We start from the raw sequence: 26,573 nt of genomic DNA, 5'->3' as shown, positions 1-26,573 counted from the left end.
CCTTGATGTTATCCACCAAGATTTTACTAATAGTGTTCAACTGAGACGGTTACAGGTGAGGTCTGTGGAGTCAGACTGTCAAGGGACAGAATTTGCTCCTACGTTTTCCTGTTCTGTGCTTTGAGCAGGTGTCTGGGCTTGCTTTCACTGTCTCAAAATTGGTATAAAATGGTAGCTGTCTCATAAGATTGTTGACAGGATTCAACTAACTTATAATGTAAAGTCCTTCCAATTGTGTGTGGCAAAGAACTTGCCTCCACAAATCTTTATTAATTTCATCTTACCAAGATTTTCTGCCTAAATAAGTTTGTCAAAATAAGTATTTAAAAATGTGTCCCTTGAAAGCAGTGTTTTATAATAATATCATCGAGTGCTTCTAGCCCATCACTAAATGGTTTCCATTTCTTTGCTTAATTCTCACAGACAATTAGAGGGGTAAATTATTTTTTTAGAAAGTTTTAGTAATTTGCTGAAGATTATTCAGAGCGCTTAGTCACTCCAGTCATGTCTGACTCTGCAACCCCATGGACCATGGCCCGCCAGGCTCCTCTGTCCATGGAATTTTCCAGACAAGAGTACTGGAGTGGGTTGCCATTTCCTTCTCCTTATTCAGAGTAATTCTATGAAATATGGAAGGTAATAGTCTATGCTGTATACTTAAATTTTAAGAATGGTTTCTTCAGAGATTTGATGGCATAAGTAGCAAGAAAACAAGAAAAAGAATATAAAAGCAAAATTGAATTCACTCAGTCTTTTGGCTAACAGCAAGTGTAAAAACAGTCAACTAACAATCACAGATGGACTACATTACATTAATTTCTCTCATAATTCATTTCCTTGTAGTTTTTTGAGAGAATTAAAACGCCTTTAAGAAAATTAGATAATTTACATTAAAATGACACATGTGGTGCTTTAGGTAAAAAAAAGTCAATGCATGGATGAGTTACAGCCTTTGTCAACAAGACCAGATTCATTAGAGCACATTAAAATGACTACCGAAATCATTATGAAAATTAACAAGTATAATAAATTAAATTTATGGAATGGGTTTACAAGCTTTACTACAACTAATACTTTTTTTCTGCTGAACAGTATAAGTTACTCTAAATAATCCAGAGAAAGATCCAGGGCACATGCCAAAGCTTTTTACATTTTGCTTCTATTGTCATTGACCTTTAATGTTTTTATTGTAAACTTGATGTTACTTGAATACTTTGCTCATTGTATTTTCTTTTTTTTTGCTCATTGTATTTTCATATGCATTAAATAAAAGTGTTAGTCACTCAGTCATGTCCAACTCTTTGTGACCCCATGGACTGTAGCCCACCAGGTTTCTCTGTCATGGAATTCTCCAATCAGGAATACTGGAGTGGTCATTCCCTTCTCCAGGGGATCTTCCTGACCTAAGGAAAATAAAAAGGTAATAGTAAATTGTATTTTAGAACTTAGATTATGATTTAAAAGTTATAAATAAAATGAAGTTCAGTGAGGAAAAAAGGGAGTTTATACTCTGGTCATACAAATAAACCTGCTAATGAAAGGCATAGAAGATATGCAAACAAGTGTCTAGCAAGTTGCTCATAAATCAGCAGGACTCACTGAAATAGAAAAACACAAGCATACGACTTACAAGTGTAGATTAGACTGTGCTGTCACAGTAAATACAGGATCATTTCCCCCCTTTATTTGTCCAGCTCACATCAGATTATTTTAAACTTTACCCTATCTGTGATGTCCAACAAAAGAAAAACTTTAGATAATCCAGTTCAAAGGAAAGCTTAATAGTTATTGATAAAAGGAAGCTAAGGGAATTTAGAAAAATGCTCTACTTCTTTATTTTTATTAAGAGGTTGTATTCTGAACTGTGGGCTTTATGCTGTATCATTCTCATGATACTGGAATTGTTAGAGCTGTTATAAATTGTAACTATTACCTTCAGAGATTATGATTTTCCTTCTCTGAATATCTGTAAAATGGACTTAAGGAGCATTTGAAATGCAAAAATAAGTATTACAGATAGGAGGACTCTTTAGTTTTAAACAGGTAAGCTATACAACAACTAAAATACTGAAGACTCCAGTGGTCTGTTCCTCTGCTTAGTACTGTTTATATTGAGTAAAACAGCAAAACTGTGTCTTATGTTCAAAGTAAGACATAGATTCTGCAGTGCCACCCAATATACATATATATGTAAAAAACTGAAATTTCATGAAGTAATATTTACATATACCAGCAGCAGTATACTGTTTACCATTCTGTTATTTTGTTTTGCTTTCCTTTTCATTCCAAGCTGTCCATTCTGGTTATTAAAAAGTACTTTTAAAAATTATCTTCTATGGTGATTTCATAACCCACTAATGGGTTGATACTTGCAGTTTGAAAAATGAAAAGATAGACTATAGGTTCTGGATTCTCTCTCTACTGTGTTAATTTTGAGATGAACTAAAGGTTATAAAATCAACTGGATTATTAGTTTGGCCACCGTTCTTTATGTAATTTCTGCATCTCTTGTGTCTCCTGCTTTGGCAGGCAGATTCTTTACCAGTTGCATCACCTTGGAAGCCCAGTTTCAACATAAAATATCTTAATTAGTACAGATGTAATAGCTGTTAGCTCTGTTATTCCAGATCACAGATTATATTAAAATTGGTTTCCTGTTCATGAGTGCCAGTTTACTAACAGCAGATGGAGGTGGGCTTGGAATGTATTTAGAAGTAGATTTAAAAATATGTGTACTTCATTAGCATATTATATTGTGGCTTCTGTTTAAAGTTAGTTTAGTTCATGTTACTACAAAGTAAGGACTGTTTCTTATATGTATCTGAAATTAACAAGCAGCTCAACATATTTGATTTTCCAAATGAAAAAAGCTGCATGGAGATAAAACCCAGGGGCATCACATGAGGCAATTCAGCTCATACTTGACAGGTGATGCTAGTGGTAAAGAACCTGCCTGCCAATGCAGGAGACGCGGGACCCAGGTTTGATTCCTGGGTTGGGAAGATCCCCTCGAGGAGGAAATGGCAACCCCCTCCAGTATTCTTGCTTGGGAAATCTCATGGACAGAGGAGCCTGGTAGGCTTCAGTCCATGAGGTCACAAAGAGTTGGACACGACTGAGCATACACACACAAGACAATGCAGATGAGAGTGCTGTGAACTTTTTATAAAAGTACTGACAAGCTCACATGCATAGAAGAAGCTAATTTATATTTCAAATTTGTATTCTCTGTGAAGGTATGTCATTTTAACCATGTTAATCATTATGCATATTGTGGAGAAGTGTAATAGAGAAATGGTTGCACAAACAGACCAGTTAATTCTGTCTTAATCTATAACAATACAGTCAGAGTCATTACCCAGATCACCTTGTTCTTAATTGACGTGTCTTCTACGTCTCCTTCTAGGGTTCACAGATATGTTGATCTTAGAAAGAAATGTCTGTTCCCACAAATGCTTAATTTTTAAATTTTAAACATTTTCTACTATTTTTCTTAGAAGTTCGCATTAAAATATTATTTGCAACATTCATTTAAAATTACTATTAATATTTCAAAGAAAAACAGAATAAGGACAGTTTCTTCTGCTCTTTGATTTTGTTCATAGTAGTAACTGCTTATCTAGAACCATAAGAAGGAAGCAATTTGTTCCAGTGGAAATTACACTAGAAGGAGAGCTTTGAAAGGTCCAGATACCAGGTTTGACTCTGTGACACTGAACTGTTTTTAAAACTTTTTTTTTCTCTTCTGTTCATTGTATGTAAAATAAGGAGTTTAGTTAGATATGTACAGATCTTGTCCTCTTGGTCACTATGGTTTGTTAGAGCTGATCTCAAAGATGAGACTAACTGCATAAGATTGAATCTAAGGCAAGGTACTTCCTCCTCCTCTCCAAAATCATACCTCGGAAGATATAGTTATATTTGCAGTTTACAAAGTCGCTATGAGGTACTCTGCTGTTCAAGAAGACACAACCTGAAGTATAAATTAATGGTAGTTTTCCATGCATGTGGAAGCCCCTGATAGAATCTGTTTAAAAAAAAAAAAAAATTTCGCACTGATTTGGAAATTACTTCTAGGAGTATAGTTTCATAGTAAAAATTGTTGGTTGTTAGAAATGTCTTTTGAAGATGACTTTAAAAAGCATGCTGAGTGTTTCTCAAGTTACCTATGGTCAAGGACTATTTTTTTTTTCTTTAGTTTCTTATTTGTTGCTGGCTGATACTTTTGTAAAATACATAATATACCATTAAATATTAGAAAAAAATTAAAGAAAAAGATCTGCAAAACAGAAGACAGAATTTAACAGACAAAATTACTTTGCCTACTTGCTCTGAAAGTTTATAAAGCATCCTCTCAGTTTTTGCTAATTGTTTGTAGTGTGACATTAGCCAGAAATTGAACTTTGAGTGGCACTGCGGCAAGTGATTTTGTTGTAAAAGTTAGGAATATACATATTACAGGATGGAGAAAAAATGATTTTCCCTAGCATCATGAAAATTGTGGCAAGGAGAAGAGAATGGTTGTTAGTTATGCTTCAGATCAGAGGTAAGTGCACCATGGCCCATGGGCCAGACCTGACTATCTGCTTGGCAAATTAAAGTTTCATTGGAAGACATTTGTACCCATTCAGCTGTGTTTTGTCTACAGCTGACTTGGGTCGTTAAGACTGTATGATCCACGAGGCCTGAAATATTTATTATGAGGTCTTTTACAGAAGAACTTGCCAATTCCTATTTTAGATTTGAAAATGACAATTATGAATGATTGCTAGTTATATAGTGCTTGTTTTTTTTTTTTTTTTTACTGATTATATCATTTTTGTTTAAATGTATTAGACATATTATTGTTTGACTTTTTTTCTCTAGTCACTGATGTTCCTAAAGTAAATTTGGAGAGAAGTAAAGAAAATGAATGCAACAATAAAGATCAAATAAAGAAGAGGAAAAAAAAGCGAAAAGATTATCAACCCAACTATTTCCTATCCATTCCAATCACCAACAAAGAGGTGCTGTTTTTTTTTAGAAGTATTTTTACTAGATTTTATTCTAAATTATATTTAAGGTGCACTAAATGCTCGTAAGCCCTTTTGCTTTCAGCTTTTAAGATTCTTCAGTGGCATTTTAGCTGGGCAGGAAATATGGAGTATACACACACACGTACAGAATATAAAATACAGAGACTAGAATATATTTCAACAATAATTTTGAAAAATATTATTTAAACAATCATATTTAAATGACAGTTTTACAAAAGCCACTTAAAAAAAAATGTTGCCAGATAGCATGTCAAGGTTCTTTCTAAAGTTTTGTTCATCATAATGGAAGAATCTTTCAGAAACACAGAGCTGGTTAAAAAAAAAAAAAAAGATTCTGAAATCTCTGTGGGGAAAGTAAACTGGGATTTGTTGCTGTTTAGTCCAGTTTATGGTAATGACTATTGCAATATAGTTTCTTCAAAAATTACTCATTGTTGTACCAACTTAATGGTGTACAGTAAACTTGGTAGAAATCTATTAAAAGTCTGAAAATTTAATGTGGCATCAATAATAGGAAATGAAACCAGCCCATTGGCCCACAGTAAGATACCCTAACGTATGACCGAGAGAGAAAACTGTAGTAGGTAAGCCTTTTAGAGCAGTGAGATAGGAATTATAACGCCTTAGGAGGCAACGCCTCGTTTGGAAGGCTGACTGCTTCTGTACTTGGCCCAGTTTAATGTCTTCAGAGCTAGATCTGAATTCCTGTTTGACCATGGACTCTGATCTCTTAACTGGGTGTATTTTCAGGCTGTTCCTCCCTTTATTTAACTAGAATGTTTCTACAGAATGCTAATGAGTTTTTAAATATCAAAGCAAACAAAATTGAAATCAAAGAAATAAATATAAAAGAGAACAAATTCTTTTGGGGCATTCTAGGAAACTTCTAGTCTGTGCAGTACAGTTCACTTGGGAAGAATAGAAAGATAAGTGGAATTATCTAGCCATACGGAATTTTAGAATTTGATACAGTAAAGAATCAAAGTTTGACGTTACTGGTATGTAGTGGTAGGTTAACTGTAAAATAGTCCTTAAATGATTTAGCCGATGGCAAGTTTAATGTTTTTGACAACTGTAGATTACATTAAAATACTTGTAATTTATTCATACAGGTTTTCTATAAGATTTAGGATCATGTATACTTATGGCATTGCAGGAGAGCAGGTTAGGTCTTGAGGAAACTGCATGTGAAACAGGCCAAGTGACATCCCCGTATTTTTTGTGATTGGAAGAGATGCCAGTTTCCTTATTTTGGTTTCTTGCTTGGAAATTGCTCCACTCCAGAGTCTGTGTGTGTAGAAGTTGGGTGAGCTCTTCTCTGAATAGCTGTTCTTGGTTCCCCTGGTCCGAGCAGCAGCTCTGCATTCCCTCCAGCCTGCCCCAGCCCCTGCCAGCGCTGGGCCGGCTTCCCACCTCGTCCAGTAAAGATTGGTGGGGGGATGTGCTAGGATGAGGCCGGTGGGGAAGGGTATTGAGGGGAGAGAGGGTGGAGAGATTCCTTTCTTCTGACACTTAGATTGGGACTCAGGTCACAAAGATGGGAGGAGAAGATGAAAGAGGACCATCTGCAACCCTTAGTTTTTATCTTGTAAGTCACTGTAGCCTTTGTTTCTGCCTCTTTGCTGCTGGCAGGTTCTGTAGAAAGTGGGTATAGTACAGGCTTTGGAACCTGACCAGCCTTGCTCAGATAGCAGCTGCATCACAAATGCCGCTGTGGATGTTGGCCACGTTACCTCATTTTTGCAGTTTCAGCGTCTTGAGGTGTAAAGTGAAGGTGATAATGATTATTTTCTAAACCCAAATTGGGACACATCACCTTCATCCTTAGGCACTTCAGTATCTTCCCATTGATACTTGGATAAAGACAGAGGCTTTACCATATTCTAGAAGGTTCTATATGGTTTGACCTTCTCCACCTCAGCCCCTCGGACCTTGTTTGAACTTGCCAATCGCCCCCCCCCCCCCCCCCCCCCCTGCCAGCAGGAAAGCTTTCTCCGGCTAGAAGTTTTCTTTTCTCTCCTTTTGGTTTTGTTAATGCCAAAATCTCAGCTTAAACTTCTCCCACCCGTGAGCACCTTGACTAGGTCGCCCCCTCCCCCACCGTTGTCATCCTTGAAATCTGACACTTGTTGGTCCTCCTCACAGTTTGACAGCCCCTCCCCGGCACCTAGAAAAGAGTTTGGCAGGGATAGAGGCGCGCACACACAAAATACTGTCATTTCAGGGCAGAAGATGTTTCCGGAATCCAAATTCCAACCAGAACAAAGTTACAAATAATAGATACAGTGTTACACATGCTGGTTTTCTGTAATATAGGCTCAGTGATGGTTTGTTTTCCAGGAGGTCCATGACTTGTAATAGTGGGGCACACAAGTTTCAAGTAACCTGGAAACCAAAGAATTTCATGTTTCTCTCTCAGGTGACTGATTTGTGGGTAACAAAGCTTAAAGCCTATATGGGGAGGAGGATTAGGGACTAGGACAAGATGAGGAAGATCTCTTTTATATCTTCTGTATGAGTACCTTTTTTGTTTGTTTCCTTGAAAGTATCTAATGTTAATTTCTTTTGAAACTGCTTATGGGCTTTTGTGGGGAGTCCTGGGAAAAGGAGCAGCATTTATAACATTGTTTCAATAGGAGACTGTATTCCAAGTTCCAATTAAGTGACCTGCAAACAAGCTTTTGGAAGCTAGCACATTGACAATGAGCTGCTCTACTTTTGGCTTCTACTTGCTGGCATCTAGTTTTAAAGGAAAAAGGATTCAGACTTACATGGGTCTTTGATTTTAAACACATTAGTAGACATTTAGAATGCTTTAGTTTTGGAAGGTCATGATTTTCATATTTTTAAGAGATAGATTTGGAAAATGAATTAGAATGACTGCATGAAAATATCCTAATTGCATGTATATGAGAATGTGTTTCTCCATTACCTACAATTACACATTAATTTAAAATTAAAAATAAAGAGAAATTGAATGGTATTTTAGTGAATCCTAAATATTTCCTAACTGGCTAGAATTGCTTAATTATTAGTTCTAGGTGGATTTACCCATATATTGTTTTATATACTTTCTTATAAGAGGTAATAATACAAGTCAGCATTGAAAAATGCAAGGGAAGCTAATTGAAATTAAGAATGCATTAAATTTTTGGTAAGATGACTGTTCTATACCAATGGAAAAATATGATACTCTTTAGGAGTTTTAAAAGGCATTTGTTCTATTTAATTCTGTATTTCATTTTCTAATGTGAAAATTACTGGTCTTATGAAAAGATGAAATATGATTTATGTGTTCTGTTCCTTTCTGGGAAATGTAATTGTGAAAGTACATGATGTTTAACATGCATGTTAAACACTTCGGTAGATACAGAAAATTCTCCTATCTTCAGGTGATTTTTTACTTTTACTCTACTTACCGTTTTATCATCAGATTTTCAAGTTTTTTTTCATCCTGTAAACAAGCAAGAAAAATGACTATGTTCATCTTTGAAGAGATGTTAGGTAGCAAATTGATGTTATAATTCTGTTAAACCTTAATGAGGCAGCAAATTTAGGGATGATGTATGTTAACAGCTTAGGAAAAAATCCAAAAATAATGTCAAAAGATGAGGTAAAAGATACTGTCCTTCTGTGTGCTAGACTATAACCACTCTTCCTCACATACTGACTTGAAGGCATTTTCTTTGAGCTCATTTATGCTTTGAATTAACTAGAAAGCTTAAGAAAATGAAATTTCTTATTGCTTGTATTTTTAGGCATGTGGAATATGGCTTCATGGTGAGGTTTAGCAGTTGTGTGTCTGTTTTTATTCTCTAAACACAAAGAAATTACTCAGTGAATGAAATATTTAAGATTTTAATAAGCTTTTATTTTTTAAAGTTTCTTTCAATATCCTATTTAAATATGGCTCTGTAATGTTAGGCTTAAAAAATGTGCATTGTTCAGTATTGCCAGTGGCTGGGGATTATGATAACAGATAAGCTTCAATGGCTTTGTAGAAATTTAAACAGTGGCTATAAAAATTAGTTTCCTTTGACCTTTAATGACATTGGTACTTTTAAAAATGGCATACAGAGAAGACTCTGAAGTAGTTTCCTTTTTTCTTTTTATCTTTTAAGAATGTAATTAGGAATAAAAAGCATTAAATTTTTTTAAAGATGATATCAAGGAATATATAAATTAATCTGAGGCATCAAAGCATAGTTAGATATATATTACTTGATTAGGTTATCTTTTAGAATTTTCATAGGTTGAGGTTAATTTTGCATTTTAAGTACTGTGTGGCTTCAGAGAAATAGTCTTCAAAAGTTTTACGGATTTTAATTTGCAATTTTATAAGCTACTGGATAATTCAAAGATATGAATGGTCTATAACTCTTTTGCACTAAATAATAGGACATTGCACTCAAATGCTGAATATACAAATGGCTGGAAATTTTTGAGCATTGTCCTGAATTTATATATAATTAGTATTTGAGCTTAGAATAAAGACTACATTTTAATGAAAATGCAGATACTCTACCCGCTAAGTGCAATGGCAAACCCCAGGTGTGACCATGAAAATGTCTCTAGGCATTGACAGATGTCCCCTGGGGTAGAGAACCCCTGATTTTGATAATATTGGCAGTGTTGTAGACCTTATATCAGGCAAATGTGAAGCACTTGCCTTTAGCTTGTGTGCGTCCTGTAGCTTGTGTGTCCACCTTTTAACACATCGCTGTAACTTTGGCTGTGTTTTACAATCGAAAAGAAACCAAGACCCAGTGAGACTAGGTGATGTTTGTGGAGTTACACCTGTGGCTGACCTGCGATTAAAATCCGGGATTTCTGATACAAGTCCGCACCCCTAATTTGCTTCACTTTTCATTAAAAAGTTCTCATCCTAAACCACTTTTTCACGATCATTTAAGCCAGAATTACCACTTGTGCCAGCTAATATTTGAAGATGCAGTTATACTGTTCTGAGGTCTGACATTCTAGAGCATGCATGATTTACTCAGCCCTGGGCTAGATTCTTCCCGCATGAACATGGACCTTCTTCAGCTGCTTCAGTATTCCTGGAAACCAGTCCAGGACTTCACTGCACCCGGAAAAATCTCTCAAAAGTTCACCTGTAAAATCCTCGAAGAGTAGTGTGGGCTTACACCAAAGGCATTTTTGAGCCCATGTGTTCTATTGGGATTTCCCTATAGCTCAGATGGTAAAGAATCTGCCTTCAATGCAGGAGACCCAGGTTCGATCCTTGGGTCAGGAAGATCCCCTGAAGAAGGAAATGGCAACCGACTCCAGTATTCTTGCCTGGAGAATCTGTCGACAGAGGAGCTTCGTGGGCTCCAGTCTGTGGGGTTGTAAAGAGTGGGACATGACTGAGTGACTAAGACACCCACATGTGTTCTGTCACACAGGGCTCAGTAAGACTTCCTCAGAACCTCCTTTAAGTGTCTTTTTGCCCTTGGTGTTTCATGACTTGAGTCAATACCCTCATGTTGCCACTCTCCTTGTCTCCTCTCAAAAACACATTCCTCATACCTTTTCTTCCACAGTTCTCTGGCCAATTTTCCTCCTCCTCCTCCTCCTCCTCACTCCTGGATCTTTTCCTCCAGATATTTCCCTCATCTTTTCTCATCTACTGTAATTTATCTTTTTCTCAAGTTCCTTTGCAATTTTGGGTATTGAAAGTGGCTGTTGAAAGTGAAAGTCACTCAGTCGTGTCCAACTCTTTGCGATCCCATGGACTATCCAGTCCATAGAATTCTCCAGGCCAGAATATTGGAGTGGGTAACCGCTCCCTTCTGCAGGGGATCTTCCCAAAAGCAGGGATCAAACCCAGATCTCCCGCATTGCAGGCATATTCTTTACCAGCTGAGCCACCAGCAAAGTCCAAGAATACTGCAGTGGGTGGTATAAGATCTTGAAAAGTTTTTTAAAAATCTGTGTTTCAATTTATTTTAGTGGAGACAGTACCAATACCTACTTCACAGGATTGGTGGGAGGCTTAGTGAACTGATAGATGTAAAATGCTTACTCTAGTGCCTGAAACCTAGTGACCACACAAGAAGGGGACTGTTGTTGTTTCAACATTGTTTATTTGTATTACCAAGAACTGTGGTGAAGCACAGAGAGGAAGAAATACACCCTCGGGGACACCATTAATTTGTTCAGTGTAGAGGTATAGGAAACTCTGACTGTAAGACCCTTGTGTATTATGATGTTAGGAGCATTTTAACTACCAGGCTATCAGTATTCTTTTGTTGGGTGTCTTGGAAGTGACATCTTACCTTGGGAAATCTTAGGTGTTATTGTGTATCGTCCTACCAGGAAAACACTGTTTCCCATGATACTGTTCTCCAGGTTGCAAGGAATAGAGAAGTGCTGAGGTTATTTGGGTGAAGAGGATTTATTGTAAAGGTCTGTGGGAAGTCAGATTCCAGGCCAGCACCTCATGATTGGCCCAGTCACAGTCCGCAGATAATGGGAAGATTGTTCAGGATGAAACAGCTTGTCTGTATGGGAACAGCCTGCTGTGCCCGTGATTCAGCTCTTTCTTATCTCTGCTGTCTTTTTGGGGTTCTGCTGCTATTGCCAGGCTCCTCTCTTGTTTTTTTCTCTCTAATGCTGCTGCCTCCAGGCTTCTACGTGCACTCTTTTCTCTGGGGATCGCTTGGTTTGCTAGTTTATATTCTAGTTATTTTCCATTTAGAAGTTGGCTAATACTGTCTCTGGGCTTCCCAGGTGGTGCTAGTGGTAAAGGACCCGCCTGCCAGTGCAGGAGACTAAGAGACACAGGTTTGATCCCTTGGGCGGGAAGATCGCCTGGAGAAAGGAATGGCAGCCCCTCCAATATTCCTACTTGGAGAATCCCGTGGACAGAGGAGCCTGGCGGGCTGTAGTCTCTAGTACTGCAAAGAATCGGGCGTGACTGAAGTGACTTAGCACGCACAGTATTGTCTCTAGCTGGAAATAGAGGAGCGAAAAGCCATCATTCCTCTTTGTTCTTAGTAGGTTGAGAGGGGTGAGCTGATGAGGGACCAAGGATTTTTGTTGGATAAAGACTACAGTTTTTTAAACACACGAATTTAGCCTTCTGCGCAGCTCTCTCACCATGATTATGCCCCGCCTCACAATGTCTGGGGAAATGACAGCAGTCTTTCCTGTTGAATTATTGCTGTCCTGAGAAATCTTAAAGGCCATGAAGAATGGATTCTCAGACACATTCATTTGGAGACAAATAAATATTATTGCCAGCAGAAATGGAATGTTGTCTGCTGATCTGACCTTTCTGTGGCAAGAATAAAACTTTTATTTTTAGGAAAGATCATAATGATAGTGAGTCATACTGTATATTCCAAGGATAAGTTTCTGAAAAGATACATAGCCATTGAATTTTTCCACTCAATCAGGGACCCAGTCTGTAAAAGAAGGACTGATGCTCTTAAGATGGACAAGCATTATGTAATTTTTAAAACATTTATACATCCCATTAAACTTTCCGAGTTGTCCCTCCAGGATATTTAAGAATAGGTAGACAAGCATGATTTGATTGAAAATCTTAACCGTGTTCTCCTTTTAGTCGTTACTTATTTTGTTCTCAATTTAAATGTCCTGGTAAGGAAATGTTGCTTACCTAATGTCTGTTTTGTCTGTGTGTGATTAGATTACAAAAGGAATTAAGATCCTGCAAAATGCAATAATACAACAAGATGAGCGACTGGCCAGAGCAATGAGCAGTGATGGTTCTTTTCATATTACCCTACTAGTGATGCAGTTACTGAATGAAGATGAAGTCAACATGTGAGTACTACGTCTTTCTGGAATATTGTTTTCCAAGTTATTACTTTAATATGAGTAAACATAACAGAACCCAAAGAGGCATTGAAATTCTAAAGAAGCATTCTTTGTTATAATTTGTTGCAGTCAACAAGCCAGTGTGCAGAATCAGCTGTACAATATTCTTCCTAATCTGTATTTTTTTTTTCCCGCTGTGACACATGGCTTGCGGGATCCTAGTTCCCCAACCAGCGACTGAACCTTTGTACCCTGGAGCAGAAGTGCAGAGCTTAACCGCTGGACCACCAGGGAACTCCCCTAATCTATACTTTTGAGCTGTGTTGTTGTTATCAGATGCATTGGTTATGCAGTTATTCTGTCCATGTTAATTATGTAAGCGCTGTGGAGTCTGTCTATTTAGGTTAGGATTCCAGGTAGAGATTCTGGAATCATGTCTTAATAGCTGCTCAATTTTGGGCAAATCACTCTTTAAGTAAATGGAGAAAATCATAGCACTAACGCATGTAAACGCTGTTAGTATAGGGCCTGGCACATAGTAGGCACTTAATATTATTAGCTATTAGAGCTGTAATTTATTAGATCAGTGGACAGTTTCAGTCTCACCTCCCCCACTACTACAATACTGTGTACCCTGCACCCCCACACCCAGAGTTGTGCCATAGAAGTTGAGTATGAGTCTTTGATTGCTGTTTTCCAGCCCGCAGTGGAGAAGCCTTGCTCATCCTCCACTTCTCTGGGACACTGTTGGCATGAGCGCCCCTTGTTCTGTTCCCACTGTGTAGCTCTCTAGATTAAACTCAAGCTTAACTCTTTGCAGAGCCAAAGCCGGAATTACAGGTTACGGCTTACTTCTGTTTTCTACCCTGACATATAGTCTCCAGAGGGAATGAAGAATTCGACTTGGATAGGGAGGGGGGCGAGGAAAAGGGGATATATAAGGGAGAAAAGAATAAAGTAGCAACTCAAAAAATAGTCAATTTATGCCAATAGTCAGATTATGATTCTGGCGGTGATATCTTTTAAATAGTAGGACTGCATATTTTTAGGGACCAGTCTTCTCATCTGTTCCAATGTGGTCCACCCAAGAGCAGATACAACGCCAGAGAGGGCCGGAAGGTTTTACTTATTAACTCACGTTCACTGTTCGCTTTGCCAGTCAGAAGAAAAAAAGGAAATACTCTGATGCTCTTAAAGGAAAAGAAGTCAGAGAAAATGTGACATAAGAAGATGGAAGCCCAAGAGAAAATGGGTGGCACTCTGTATGTTAGAGTGGAGGATGAGTCAGGGTTCCCCAGGGAAGCAGAACCGATAGGATGGATCTTCATTTCTTTGTCTAGATATACTGGTGTATCTGTATGTGCACCATAGCTGTGTGTAGAGCTTTATTTGTAGGAATTAGCTCAGGTGATTCTGGGGGCTGGCAAATTTCAAACCTACAAGGCGGTCTGCCAGACTGGAGACCCGGGTGAGAGTTGATTTAGTATAGCCTCAAGTCCGAAGGCAGCCTGGAGGAAGAATTCCTTCTTCCCTGGGGGACCTCAAAGAAGAATGTGCTTCCACACAGGAGGTTAGCGTCGAGGGAGATTTCTACCACAGGGACCTCAGGTAGTTCCCTCAATTCCCCCTTGCCTATCAGGGTATATATTAATAGATGAACCCAGAAGTTTCCTTGCTCCCTGGTAGGTAGACCTGGAAGTTCACGGAGAATCGGTGGGTCAGTCGGGGCGGGATGAGGGACAGCGGCAATGCCCGGCGTCCACGTTTCCTGATCAGAGGCCCTGCAGAGCTCTCGTAACTCAGCGGGCCCTGCCAGTGGGGTGCCTGGAAGGGACGCGTGACATTTCGTGGACACCAGCGAAGAGTCCTTGGGGATATGACCAGACCAGGCCGCTGAATCGGGCATCTCTGAGAACCCAAACAGCAGGCAAACCAAAGACCTTCTTCAGTCTTTATACAAAAGTATGCTGGGTTCCCTGGGAAGGAGGAGGGGAGAGGGAAGGGAAAAGCAATCCTGAAAGGAAGTTTGAGTTAAAGAATAATTGTACCCCAAAGAGGCCTTTTTAAACCAAAGAAGACTGAGGTACCACTGATTGCCAAGTTTAAGTTTTAGCTCTATCATCGAAAATGGGTCTTGGCCATGGCATGTATATATATTTCAGTCTCTGCTCCTCAGTCTCTCTTTCCCAAACAAGTATTATTTTATTTCCTTAACAAGTGTTGTGAGTCTGGCCACACAGAAAGGTCATCTTTCTTGTACATATGAAGAAGCTGAGAGTTCTGGGAATTAAGTGCATGCTGGTCAGTGGAGAAACCAGAACTGGTTGGTTTGCTTTATTATTGTTCCATGGAGTGTGATGGACGGAGGGGGTGGGATGGGAGGGAGAAGATGGGCACAAGTTCATGAAAGAGGTGGAAGAGATGAGTCTGCTGCAAGTATGAGTGGCCTCCTGTATGTAACTCAGTTGGAGAAGGAAATGGCAACCCACTCCAGTACTCCTGCCTAGAGAATCCTGTGGACAGCGGAGCCTGGTGGGCTGCCGTCTATGGGGTCGCACAGAGTTGGACATGACTGAAGCGACTGAGCATGCATGCATGCATGGGAGAAGGAAATGGCAACCCACTCCAGTGTTCTTGCCTGGAGAATCCCAGGTACGGAGGAGCCTGGTGGGCTGCCGTCTATGGGGTCGCACAGAGTTGGACACGACTGGAGTGACTTAGCAGCAGCAGCAGCAGCATGTAACTCAGTGGCCTCTGCTGATGAGCAGGTAACTGGCTGGAAATACTGTTGAGTACTGTGCAGTTGGGTTGGGGTGAGGGTGTATGTTCTCAATGTATTATAACGTCTACATCTCTCATTGGAGGTAGGACTGCCTTCCCTAGGAGACTATTAGAATTATTTGGGAGGGTGGTTGATTTTGGTTGTCACTAAAGAATGCCATGGGCATTTTATGTGCAGGGTCAGTGTTACTAAACCACCTGCAGTAAGTACATGGAACAGTCCTGAACTAGGAAGCATTGTCTTGCCCTAAATCGTGGTATCATTTGTTGAAGAGTTACTGTCCAGAGCATAGTGACACTCTGAGTCATTGAGCCCTGTGTTTTACAATGTGTGTTTGCAGATTTCAATTTTGTATAAAAAATTAAATGGTTAGCAAGCCTGCTTGGTGTGTGAGGAATTAAAGTCACATCCTTGTGCTATTTTATAGTACTGCGTGTTGTAGCTGTGCTAGAAAATGATGACCAGATACTTGCAACTTAGCAATTATTTTTGACTAAGTTGCAATGAAAAATTAAGAAATATTTGAAGTTTGCTATACAGACAAGATAGTACTTTGCAGTTCAACCAACATTATTTATCAACCACATATAAGATACTGACCTAAGTGCTTTGGAGAAAATAAAGATGAATCATGAATGGATCTTGTGCTCATATATTATACATTACAGTTGACTGGGTCATATGGATCCAAATAACTGTAACAGAAAAATGTAAAAAAAGTGGTCTGTTTCATTAAGCATAAAATATTCATGGAATTTCCAAGGCGAGAAGATCTGCTTCTAATTTGGGGAACCAGGGAAATAAGTGTGACTGAAGTGTCAACTTTTAAGTGATGATGAGATTCAAGGTGTGGCTTCATTTTGGGTAGCTGTATAGTGAGTGAAACTGATTGGGTTTGCTGCAAGACATTGATTATGTGAAGGGTTTTCTGAGTCCCTAATCTTTTAATTTTATCTTCATCCCATACATATGCTAGACATCTGTATTGTCAGGTTTGTTCTGTGTCCTTACTTTTCAAAGTCTAGTATCATATTTTAGGTATTTAATATAAAGTACTGATCAATGGGTCAGATAAGGAGTGTGCAGAAACTTTTTTTTTAAATGTAAAGAATTTCTTCAGGTAGATGGCATGCTTTGTGTCTTCACAGTGCAGAAAAATGAAATAGAAATGTGTTAGTCCAAATACTGATTTGAAAAGATGGATGTCCTGTCTTTGTTTTGAGTACAACCTTTGGGTCTGAATTCTAGTTTCAGAATTCTGTTTCCTACATTCCTATACCCTGTTCAGTTTACTATAAAGAAATCTTTCCATAAATAGTTCTTGAAAAGATATTCTATTTAAAAGAATTTTAAAGTCAGTGATATTTACCAAGAGGCACTGTGACTCATTTTCACTCTGTGACCAGTGGCATCTCATTAGGATAAATGTATTGGTTTATATTACTGCATAGTGGAAAAACTGGACTGAATTTGGATCACTTATATTTCTTTAAAGAAAAATGGAATGTAGAATTCACTGGTTCTGAAAACTCCTGACCTTCAGGATGGCCTGCTTTGCTATAGAGTTATATTTAAAGTGAGTATCTTGGTATTCATCCCCTGGTTTATGGAAGATGAGCCAGAGTAGGTGTTCTGTTTCACATGCTTGAATTCAGCCCATGGTGAAGATAGTACTGCAGTAGCAGCGTGTCTTTTGGGATGAACATAAATACAGTCAGGAAAGGTTGGATTTCAGATGTGAACTTGGAGGTCCAGTGAGAAACGTTGACATTTCTAAAGCTGTTTTGAAGTATATATTGTTTGACAGAGAAGTAAGACCCAGTATGGAAACTATGGATGAAAATCAGTTAAAAACTTAAAGCTAATGAAGAAATATGAAACATCTAGAAAAATGTCTAAGTTTCTTTTCACACATTTGACATCTTATTACTATTAATGAACAAATTGCTGATCAAGATAATCTAAATTAAGGTGGTTCACCAGAAGGGTATTTTAAGGTGGTTCATCAGAAGGGTATTTTAGACACCTCTCCATAATGTAAAATGTCTTTATTTCTTTCTTGAGTGATTGCTGCCCTCTAGTGAGATTTTAGTTTTTTTCTCATTATAAAGTCCCTGTACTAAAATCCTCTTAGTATGGAATAATTGATCTTAATTTTCAAAATATTCCAAACCTGATAATGTCTAATTCAGTAATATAGTAAACTTTTATTTTTATTAAGAAAAAATAGTGCATTTGAAACACAGAATAACCCTTTAATCAGATAGACTACACATATACAGCAAATTTATGTCACTGTAGTTGTAAACTTGCACTTTGGTCAAGTCCAAGTATAATAAATTATCTTATTATGGAGACTGCTATATTTTAAAGAGATAATATATTTTAATTTTTAGTAAAGTGCTTCTAAATAGTTAATACTATGTAAGTATTAGTACTTTTTTTTTTTTTAGTATTAGTACTTTTAACAAGAACCTTGAACTTTCACATATTCTGATATAAACTTTTGTAGGTATTAGGTTTTTCTGCAATATATTGTCAATATTTTTTTCTTTAGTTGTGCATGCAGTATTTCCTTGGTTTAAAACCTTTTGGTAAACTATAACATAACATCTTCTTTTGTATCTTTAATATAAAATAAATTGTAATTAGGTAAAGATTAATTCACTTATATAAATTTTGTTTAAAATTAATATTAGTTTTATTTTTATCCTATGGATTGGATTTTGAAGGTATTCTGAGCATTAAAATAATTAGTACAAATACATAAATTAATTTATCTTTCTAAAACTCTCATTTGGTTTTGTATATTTTACTACTTATTATATTACTAAAAAATATATTGTCTCTTGCCAGTGGTATTGATGCTCTTTTGGAGTTAAAGCCTTTTGTAGAAGAAATCCTCCAAGGAAAACCTTTGACTTTGCCCTTTGAAGGGGTTGACACTTTCGGAAATCAGGTTGGATTTGTGAAACTGGCAGAAGGAGATCACATAAACTCACTTCTGGAGATAGCAGGTAAAACAAACAGCGATATACTTACATGAAATCTCATTGTTGAAGAAGAAATTTTTTTCTCCCAATTCTTATAGTAGAGATTTGACATCTTTCAGTTTTTGGGGGGGGGGCAGTGTAGCCTCACTTTATAAGTGACCTACTTCAGCAGTTGCTTGTGTAGCTAAGTAGCCAAAGAAAAGGCCAGAACAGTTACTGTATGTTGATCCTTTGACTCGAGGGAATATGTTGATTATGGAAGATGATGGACTGGACTCAAGTATTTGTTAGGACTATCCTAATCATAAATCTGAAGGATCCAGTGCTTATCATGACATATAGCTGGCATTAAGTAAAAATTGAATGAGTTAATTAGAAACACCAGTTGCCTGTCCAGAAGCTTGTGGGGATTGTCACCCTGTTGGGAGAGTCAGGAGACGAGTCAGTGGGATTTCCCTCTGTGCCCCGCGTTACTTCCTGTTTAGGTACCAGTGTCTAAGCAGGAGGCCCGTTGGTGGTGGTGGAAGGTCTGACAGCCCTTGGAAAGCACGCTGCTTTGCGCAGCATGGTTGGGAATGTTAGGGAAACTTGTTCAGTCACTCAGTCATGTCCTAATCTGCAGCCCCATGGGCTGCAGCACATCAGGCTTCCCTGTCCTTCACCATCTCCCAGAGCTTGCTTAAACTCATGTCCATCGAGTCGGTGATGCCATCTAACCATCTCATCCTCTGTCGTCCCCTTCTCCTCCTGCCTTCTGTCTTTCCCAGCATCAGGGTCTTTTCCAGTGAGTGGGCTCTTCACATCAGGTGGCCAAAGTATTGGAGCTTCAGCTTCAGCATCAGTCCTTCCAATGAATATTCAGGACTGATTTCCTTTAGGATTGACTGGTTTGATTTCCTTTCTGTCCAAGGAATTCTCAAGAGTCTTCTCCAACATCATAGTTTGAAAGCATCAATTCTTTGGCAGTCAGCCTTCTAGGGAAATAGAAGCAGAAAATTATAAAACCTGGAAGAGTGCTTTTTTGAGATGATCCAGAGATCATAGTTTGGGTGTTCGTGTACGTACTGTGAACAATTTTTATTTTTTTCTCTCATGTCAGATCGTTTCATATCATCCCATTTCAGGTTCAATAATCCTTAATTCATAACACTCTCTCATCATTGCTCCATGCTGGGCTTATTTTTATTTATCTGTCTGTCTTAAAATAACATCATCTGGGAATCCACCACCTAAAACACAAGCAAGAACCTTGGTAGTAATCTCACCACATTGTCCTTTTCATCCATCTGTCCTTTGGCCTTCCTTCATTTAAGCTAACCATCATCCTGAAGTCAGAGTTTGTTATTTCTTTGTATTCTCCCAAATTATATGTGTATTTTTAATCAGCTTTAACCTTATATTCAATAAAAAGGATATCATATTGTATGTGATCTTTTGAGACATACTTTTTAGAAAAACTCAATATCATACTGTCTTTGTGTAGTTTTATAGTTGCCCATTCAAAATTGCACCTATTTTGGGGAGGAGAGAGGCATGAGGGTCAGATTTCATTTCATTGTGAAGTTTTTCTTTTGTGGAGCAAAGTATATATAAATAACAAACAAGCAAGCAGTTAAATGATATTTATGAGTCAAGTAGGACTTAAAATCATCAGTTGGCCAAAGAGAAGGCAACTTCCAACAGTTTTGATGGCAAAGCATTTGGGAACCCATGCCTTCCACTGAACAGACTTAGCTGTTCCTCCTGAACTGCTCTGGAGAGAATGCTAGATTCAGGTCTTTCTTTTTGTAATATAAATATCTCTGAGCTCAAGAAACATTTCTAATTAGTCATTCATTCATTGTTCTTTTAAATAATTCAATGGTTGCTTGCAACATTGAGAATTCCATCCATTCTTAGCACATAGTCTCATAAAAGCAGTTTCCAGTATTGATGAAAGATCCATTGTGTGCAGAGGAATGTGAAATCTCGCCAACTTTAGTTGTGACTATGAGCCCAAGACTGTTGGCTTGTCATTTTAGAAAAGGCCACTGCCCCTGTAATTCCCTTCTAGATGCCAGAGACTGTTTTCTTAAAAATATGTATACTTTTCTAAATGTTTAAACAAAACATTGCAAGAAATGGAAAATGGAGGGAGAATAGCACTCTGTCTCCCTCATATAATCAATTGCTTTTAGTTTTTTTGTGTAAACTGTGCTGTTGCTTTGGATTATATACTTTTTATGCAGTTTGAAAGTGACAGTTGCTCAGTCGTGTCTGACTGTTTGTGACCCCATGGACTGTATAGCATAGTCCATGGGGTTCTCCAGGCCAGAATACTGGAGTGGGTAGCCCTTCCCTTCTCCAGTGGATCTTCCAGACCCAGAAATCATACTGGGGTCTCCTGCATTGCAGACGGATTCTTTACCAACTGAGCTATCAGGGAAGCCCCCCCTTTTATGCAGTTTAAGGAATCTAAATATTTGAATATGTATATAGAAAATTTCATTGCAGTTTAGTTGCAGCCTTAATTTGTATAATGTCCAGATGTTCAGTATGTGGAATTTTGGTCAGTATTTTACTTCATTAAATTTATTTTTTAAAGAGAGCCTCAGTATTAGTATTGTTTTAGTCCAATAGGATCAGTAAAATAATGTCATATTTGTTTTGCATCATATTTTATAAACTATTTATTCAAATATATTACAACTTTCAGAAGAATATATTCTAGTGACCAGGGTAATATATTTCTTATTATCTGTGGTGAAACAGACCACCAGCCCAGGTGGGATGCATGAGTCAAGTGCTCGGGCCTAGTGGGCTGGGAAGACCCAGAGTAATTGGGTAGAGAGGGAGGTGGGATGGGGGACCGGGATGGGGATACGTGTAACTCTATGGCTGATTCATATCAATGTATGACGAAACCCACTGAAAAATAAAAAAGAAAAAAAAAAAGAAATTGATATAAACTATCTATATATATTAATATATGCTTATACCAGTATATTAAAATCTTACTTGTTCAGCATAATGGAGGCAGACCTAGTTTGACTTAATATAAAGTAGGAAAACTTTTAAAGAACATATATTTAATTATTAAAGTGTTGATAAAGAAGTCCATATTATGAAGTGAAATTAACTTGAAAAATAGTGAAAATTATAGTTCATGAATAGTCTGATTTATGTAATTTTCATGGAGTTTTTCAAGTTTTAAGTCAAAGGAAACAAATTCTTAAAAATTCAAACTACACAGTTGGTATGAAAAAAAGACTGAATTTTAGATACTAATATTTGAACTCATCATTGAAAAATTATAAGATAAAGAGTAATTTAGAATTAATATATAGAATTAGAGAAAGCTGTTATGCATTTTGAACTAGTAAAGTCTGACTCAATGAGCTACTAGTACTACTAGATGTTTTTGGTAGATGCTGATGGGCTGAAGAGACCGCGACCATCTTTGCACATCGTGTGTAAGTGGCCTTATGGTATTAGCCGCTTGAGGGAGCTGGTAAGATTTAGGCATCCAAGGCTGTGTGTCTGTTTCCTACTTTGACCTTGAATGATCCTGTTTTTCCAGAGTAAAGCAGTACCTTCTTTTCTCCTAGCAGTGTACAATAGCTCATACAGCTAAGAAAGTATTGAAAATTATGCATTTATATGTCATTTCTGCACATTTTACAGTGATGAAATTGCACTGAAATCTTTTTGCATAGAAATGAATATGTGATGATTTCATTCATTTTTTTTTTCATGAAATGTAATTTTGTTAAAAAGTATGTTAGATTGAGAGATTGCTAAAAGTTTAGCCTGCCTGGATTATAGTAGTTCTTGCAAATCTTTTTTTTAAATGAGAAAAGAGTGCTTGGTTAGCATGATAAAAAATTCCAAGTGCAGTTATCTCATAAAAGGAGAGATGAAAGTTTTTTAGGATGTTCATTTGAACATTACTCTTTCTCTTACTATGACTATCACGTCCCCCAAAGATGGAGAGTATATGCCCTGTGCTTCTTGTGGAGCGTCTGTCCAGGTGCCGGACTCTTGGACTTCTGACCACTACAGGCAGGCGGACGTCCCAGTGGCCCTGCTCACTGTCCTGTTGATTGGCTGGGGCTAAGCTGTCTTCAGACACATCAGAACACCCTAGCTGCACATCATTTAGAACTAAGCAAAGATGAGCTCTTCTCCCCAGCCAGAACGTCTGAATCACAGACACGCTTCCCAGAGGACCATCAGAGCCTCTGTCACACGCCCTGCCTTTGTGCAGGCCCCCAGGCACACATCCGCCTATTCTCCCCTTTCATCTCTCTTTTTACCGTTCTATTGTCCTATAGAGGGGGGAAATTGTTTTTCTTTCTGCCCTCCTAGCTTCTTCCAAAGGGACCCTTTCGACTTAGACTGACAACAGATTAGCAAGGGAAAAGCAGCAAGTTTATTAATGTGTCCAGTACACATCCTGTGGGAGAAACCACAATGAAGAGGAACTCAGTGGGGTGGCTAGAATGTGGGCTTAAATGGCATCTTAGCAGAAGAACAATAAACTTGTAGAGAAGTGACAAGACCTCCTTTGTCTTGTCTAAGGGTTCTAAGCTCTCACGGGTGGCAGACTGTGGGGATTTAAATGTGTGGGGCGGGAACATCCAGTGGAGTGAGGTTTGTTTGCACAGGTCCACTTTGGCAGTAGGAATTCCCCACGAGAGGGGATTTTTGGCAGTCCTCATTTTTCACAAGTGTCTGCTTTTGTTCAGACAAGGGAAGCTTGGGCAAAGTTTCTTTCCACAGCTATTAATTCTCTTTGTCTCTACTCAAAGTATGCCTTATGCCCAAGTGGCGTATTTCCAGGAGGCATATTCTGATCCCCTATATCTTTTATTTTACTTGATTTTCAGTCAAATACTTAAATGGATTTACCTTGTGTGGGGCTTTATTCTAATCATGTTACAAATGTTAATTCTTTTAATCTTAACAACTCTATGAGACAGGGATGATTATCATTACCCCCATTTTTCAGTGGGAAACTGAGACACAGAGAGGCTAAATAATTTGTTAGTAAGTGATGACGCCAGGACTCAAATCCAAGCAGTCTGGCTCCAGATTCCATGTTCTGTTTTTAAATTGTTATTATTATTTATTATAGTGTATGTGTGATATACAGTAAACATAAGGAACAATATTTGGTACAGAATAAATGCTCAATTAAGAAATGTTCACTATCATTATCATTGTTATGAAACAGTCTCCAAAAGTATTCCTTTTACTGGTTGTATAATATTCTGTTGCATCATAATTTATTTTACTTTTCCCGTGTTGTTAGGCTTTTTAAAAAAATTTTTTTTTCATTTATTTTTATTAGTTGGAGGCTAATTACTTTACAATATTGTAGTGGTTTTTGCCATACATTGACATGAATCAGCCATGGATTTACATGTGTTCCCCATCCTGAACCCCCTCCCACCTCCCTCCCCACCCCATCCCTCTGGTTCTTCCCAGTGCACCAGCCCCGAGCACTTGTCTCATGCATCCAACCTGGACTGGCGATCTGTTTCACCCTTGATAATATACATGTTTCGATGCTGTTCTCTCAGATCATCCCACCCTCGCCTTCTCCCATAGAGTCCAAAAGTCTGTTCTATACATCTGTGTCTCTTTTTCTATCTTGCATATAGGGTTATCATTACCATCTTTATAAATTCCATATATATGCATTAGTCTACTGTATTGGTGTTTATCTTTCTGGCTTACTTCACTCTGTATAATGGGCTCCAGTTTCATCCATCTCATTAGAACTGATTCAAATGTATTCTTTTTAATGACTGAGTAATATTCCATGGTGTATATGTACCACAGCTTCCGTATCCATTCGTCTGCTGATGGGCATCTAGGTTGCTTCCATGTCCTGGCTATTATAAACAGTGCTGCGATGAACATTGGGGTGCACGTGTCTCTTTCAGATCTGGTTTCCTCAGTGTGTATGCCCAGGAGTGGGATTGCTGGGTCGTATGGCAGTTCTATTTCCAGTTTTTGAAGGAATCTCCACACTGTTCTCCATAGCGGCTGTACTAGTTTGCATTCCCACCAACAGTGTAAGAGGGTTCCCTTTTCTCCACACCCTCTCCAGCATTTATTGCTTGTAGACTTTTGGATAGCAGCCATCCTGACGGGCGTGTAATGGTACCTGATTGTGGTTTTGATTTGCATTTCTTTAATAATGAGTGATGTTGAGCATCTTTTAATGTGTTTGTTAGCCATCTGTATGTCTTCTTTGGAGAAATGTCTGTTTAGTTCTTTGGCCCATTTTTTGATTGGGTCATTTATTTTTCTGGAGTTGAGCTGCAGGAGTTGCTTGTCCATTTTTGAGATTAATCCTTTGTCCGTTGCTTCGTTTGCTTGTTGTTAGGCTTTTTTTTAGCTTGTTGTTGCTTGTTGTTAGGCTTTTTAAAAAAATTGAGGTACAATTGATATATAACATTATATTTTTTTCTGGTGTTCAGTGTAATGATTTGGTATTTGTATATATTGCAAAACGATCACCATAAAAAGCATAGTTAACATCCATCAGCACACAGTTACAAATTTTTTTTTCTTGTGATGAGAATGTATAAGATTTACTGTCTTAGCAGCCTTCAGATATGTAAGTCACTATTGTTTAACTTAGGCACTGTGCTGTATATTACATCTCCAGCACTTATTTTTTTAAGAAGCGAAAGTTTGCGTCTTTTGAGCTCCTTCAGCCGTCTTGCCACTCTCACCAGATCGTCTGTTCTTAATCACTCTGCTCGTCTGTTACACTGTAAATTAACAACGGAACTCCTAAGGAGCTTGTGGAAGCACCTTCCTGCCTAAGTTGAAGCCCAGCTCCAATCTGAGATCATAGCTTCCTCCTTTCACCAAATGCCTTGCAACATGGAACCAGAGATGTCACCCACTTTCTCTTAGTTCTCTCTTGCTTTTTCTGTTTTGCCCTGACACAGAGGCCTTATCTTACTGGTGTTTCATGGTGTCGAGGTTTTGTTACCCTCTCCCTCTCCTTTCTGCAGTTGTCTGAATATTCCTCTTGTGCATTGAGGGCCTCGTTCCCTCTCTTGCTGCCACTCCATGAGCACAGTCATCCAGCCCTCCTGGCTCAGAGTGAACTGTCCGCCCCTCTGCCCCCAAACTTTTCCCCAACGCAGCCTCAGCTGTGATCAGCTGATTGACTTTAAGCAATATATCTAATTCCTTACTTACTTACCTTATCTGTAGAATGAATATAATTGTAACTATTCTCAAAACATATAACATATGTGAAGTGCTTTGGTATAGTGTTTGGCACGTGTACAATGTTAAATAAGATGGTAGCTATTATCATTAGTAAAACATAATAATAGTTATCGCCACTACTACCATTACAACTACTGCTTTTCTTGAGATCCCTTGCCTTCTTTGACAGTGGCCTCTAATATTCCACTCCCACAGTTCATAAGCATAGTGAAATCTTGGCCTCTTCATCTGCCAGAACTACTCTGAGACCCTAAGTCAGGTAGGGCTGTTTATCACAGCTTCCCAGACTCCTTGCTTCAGCCCACGGTATCCTGGTGTTCTGGTCTCTGGCTGGTCTCCTGTCTTCACTGTGGTTCTCTCTTTTTTGCTCACTGTGCTCCCGTTACACTGCTTCATGTCAGTGGGAAAGGAATTGAATAAATGCAAAAAATCAAAAAGCAGATGAGATTGTATTACTTAGGATTACGTATCTTTATTATTAATTTTGTTGTTCTTTATATAGCATAGTCTCCTTGTGTTTAAAATACACATTAAAAACTTATTCCTCTGACAGTTTGCTTCTTTAGCTGAGGTGATTTATATTATTCAGGGAGCATTTTTAGCTGACTTTTGAAGGATATCTGATGTATTTGCTATGTGCTTTTCTATTCAGTGATTGAAATCACTAAATAGTGCTTTTCTGTTCAGTGATTATAGGATTGATTCTGCCTGTGGTACTAGGAGGAATCGAACAGT

General features: G+C 38.2%; 1 protein-coding gene across 2 annotated transcripts in view; it reads left to right on the top strand.

Moving 5' to 3' along the window:
* The window catches only part of AKAP7 (A-kinase anchoring protein 7), a 129,383-nt gene that overhangs the window by 7,833 nt on the left and 94,977 nt on the right, over nt 1-26,573 (top strand). For both annotated transcript variants that reach the window (XM_065927795.1, XM_065927796.1), the window contains exons 3-5: nt 4,867-5,006; nt 12,694-12,830; nt 18,463-18,623. In XM_065927795.1, the coding sequence (XP_065783867.1) occupies nt 4,867-5,006; nt 12,694-12,830; nt 18,463-18,623 (438 nt within the window). The remainder of the gene's footprint in view (nt 1-4,866; nt 5,007-12,693; nt 12,831-18,462; nt 18,624-26,573) is intronic.

The sequence above is a fragment of the Muntiacus reevesi genome, chromosome 3 (assembly GCF_963930625.1).
Source record: "Muntiacus reevesi chromosome 3, mMunRee1.1, whole genome shotgun sequence".
In the NCBI taxonomy this organism is placed as follows: domain Eukaryota; kingdom Metazoa; phylum Chordata; class Mammalia; order Artiodactyla; family Cervidae; genus Muntiacus; species Muntiacus reevesi.
This window is presented reverse-complemented; position numbering and strand designations above follow the sequence as displayed.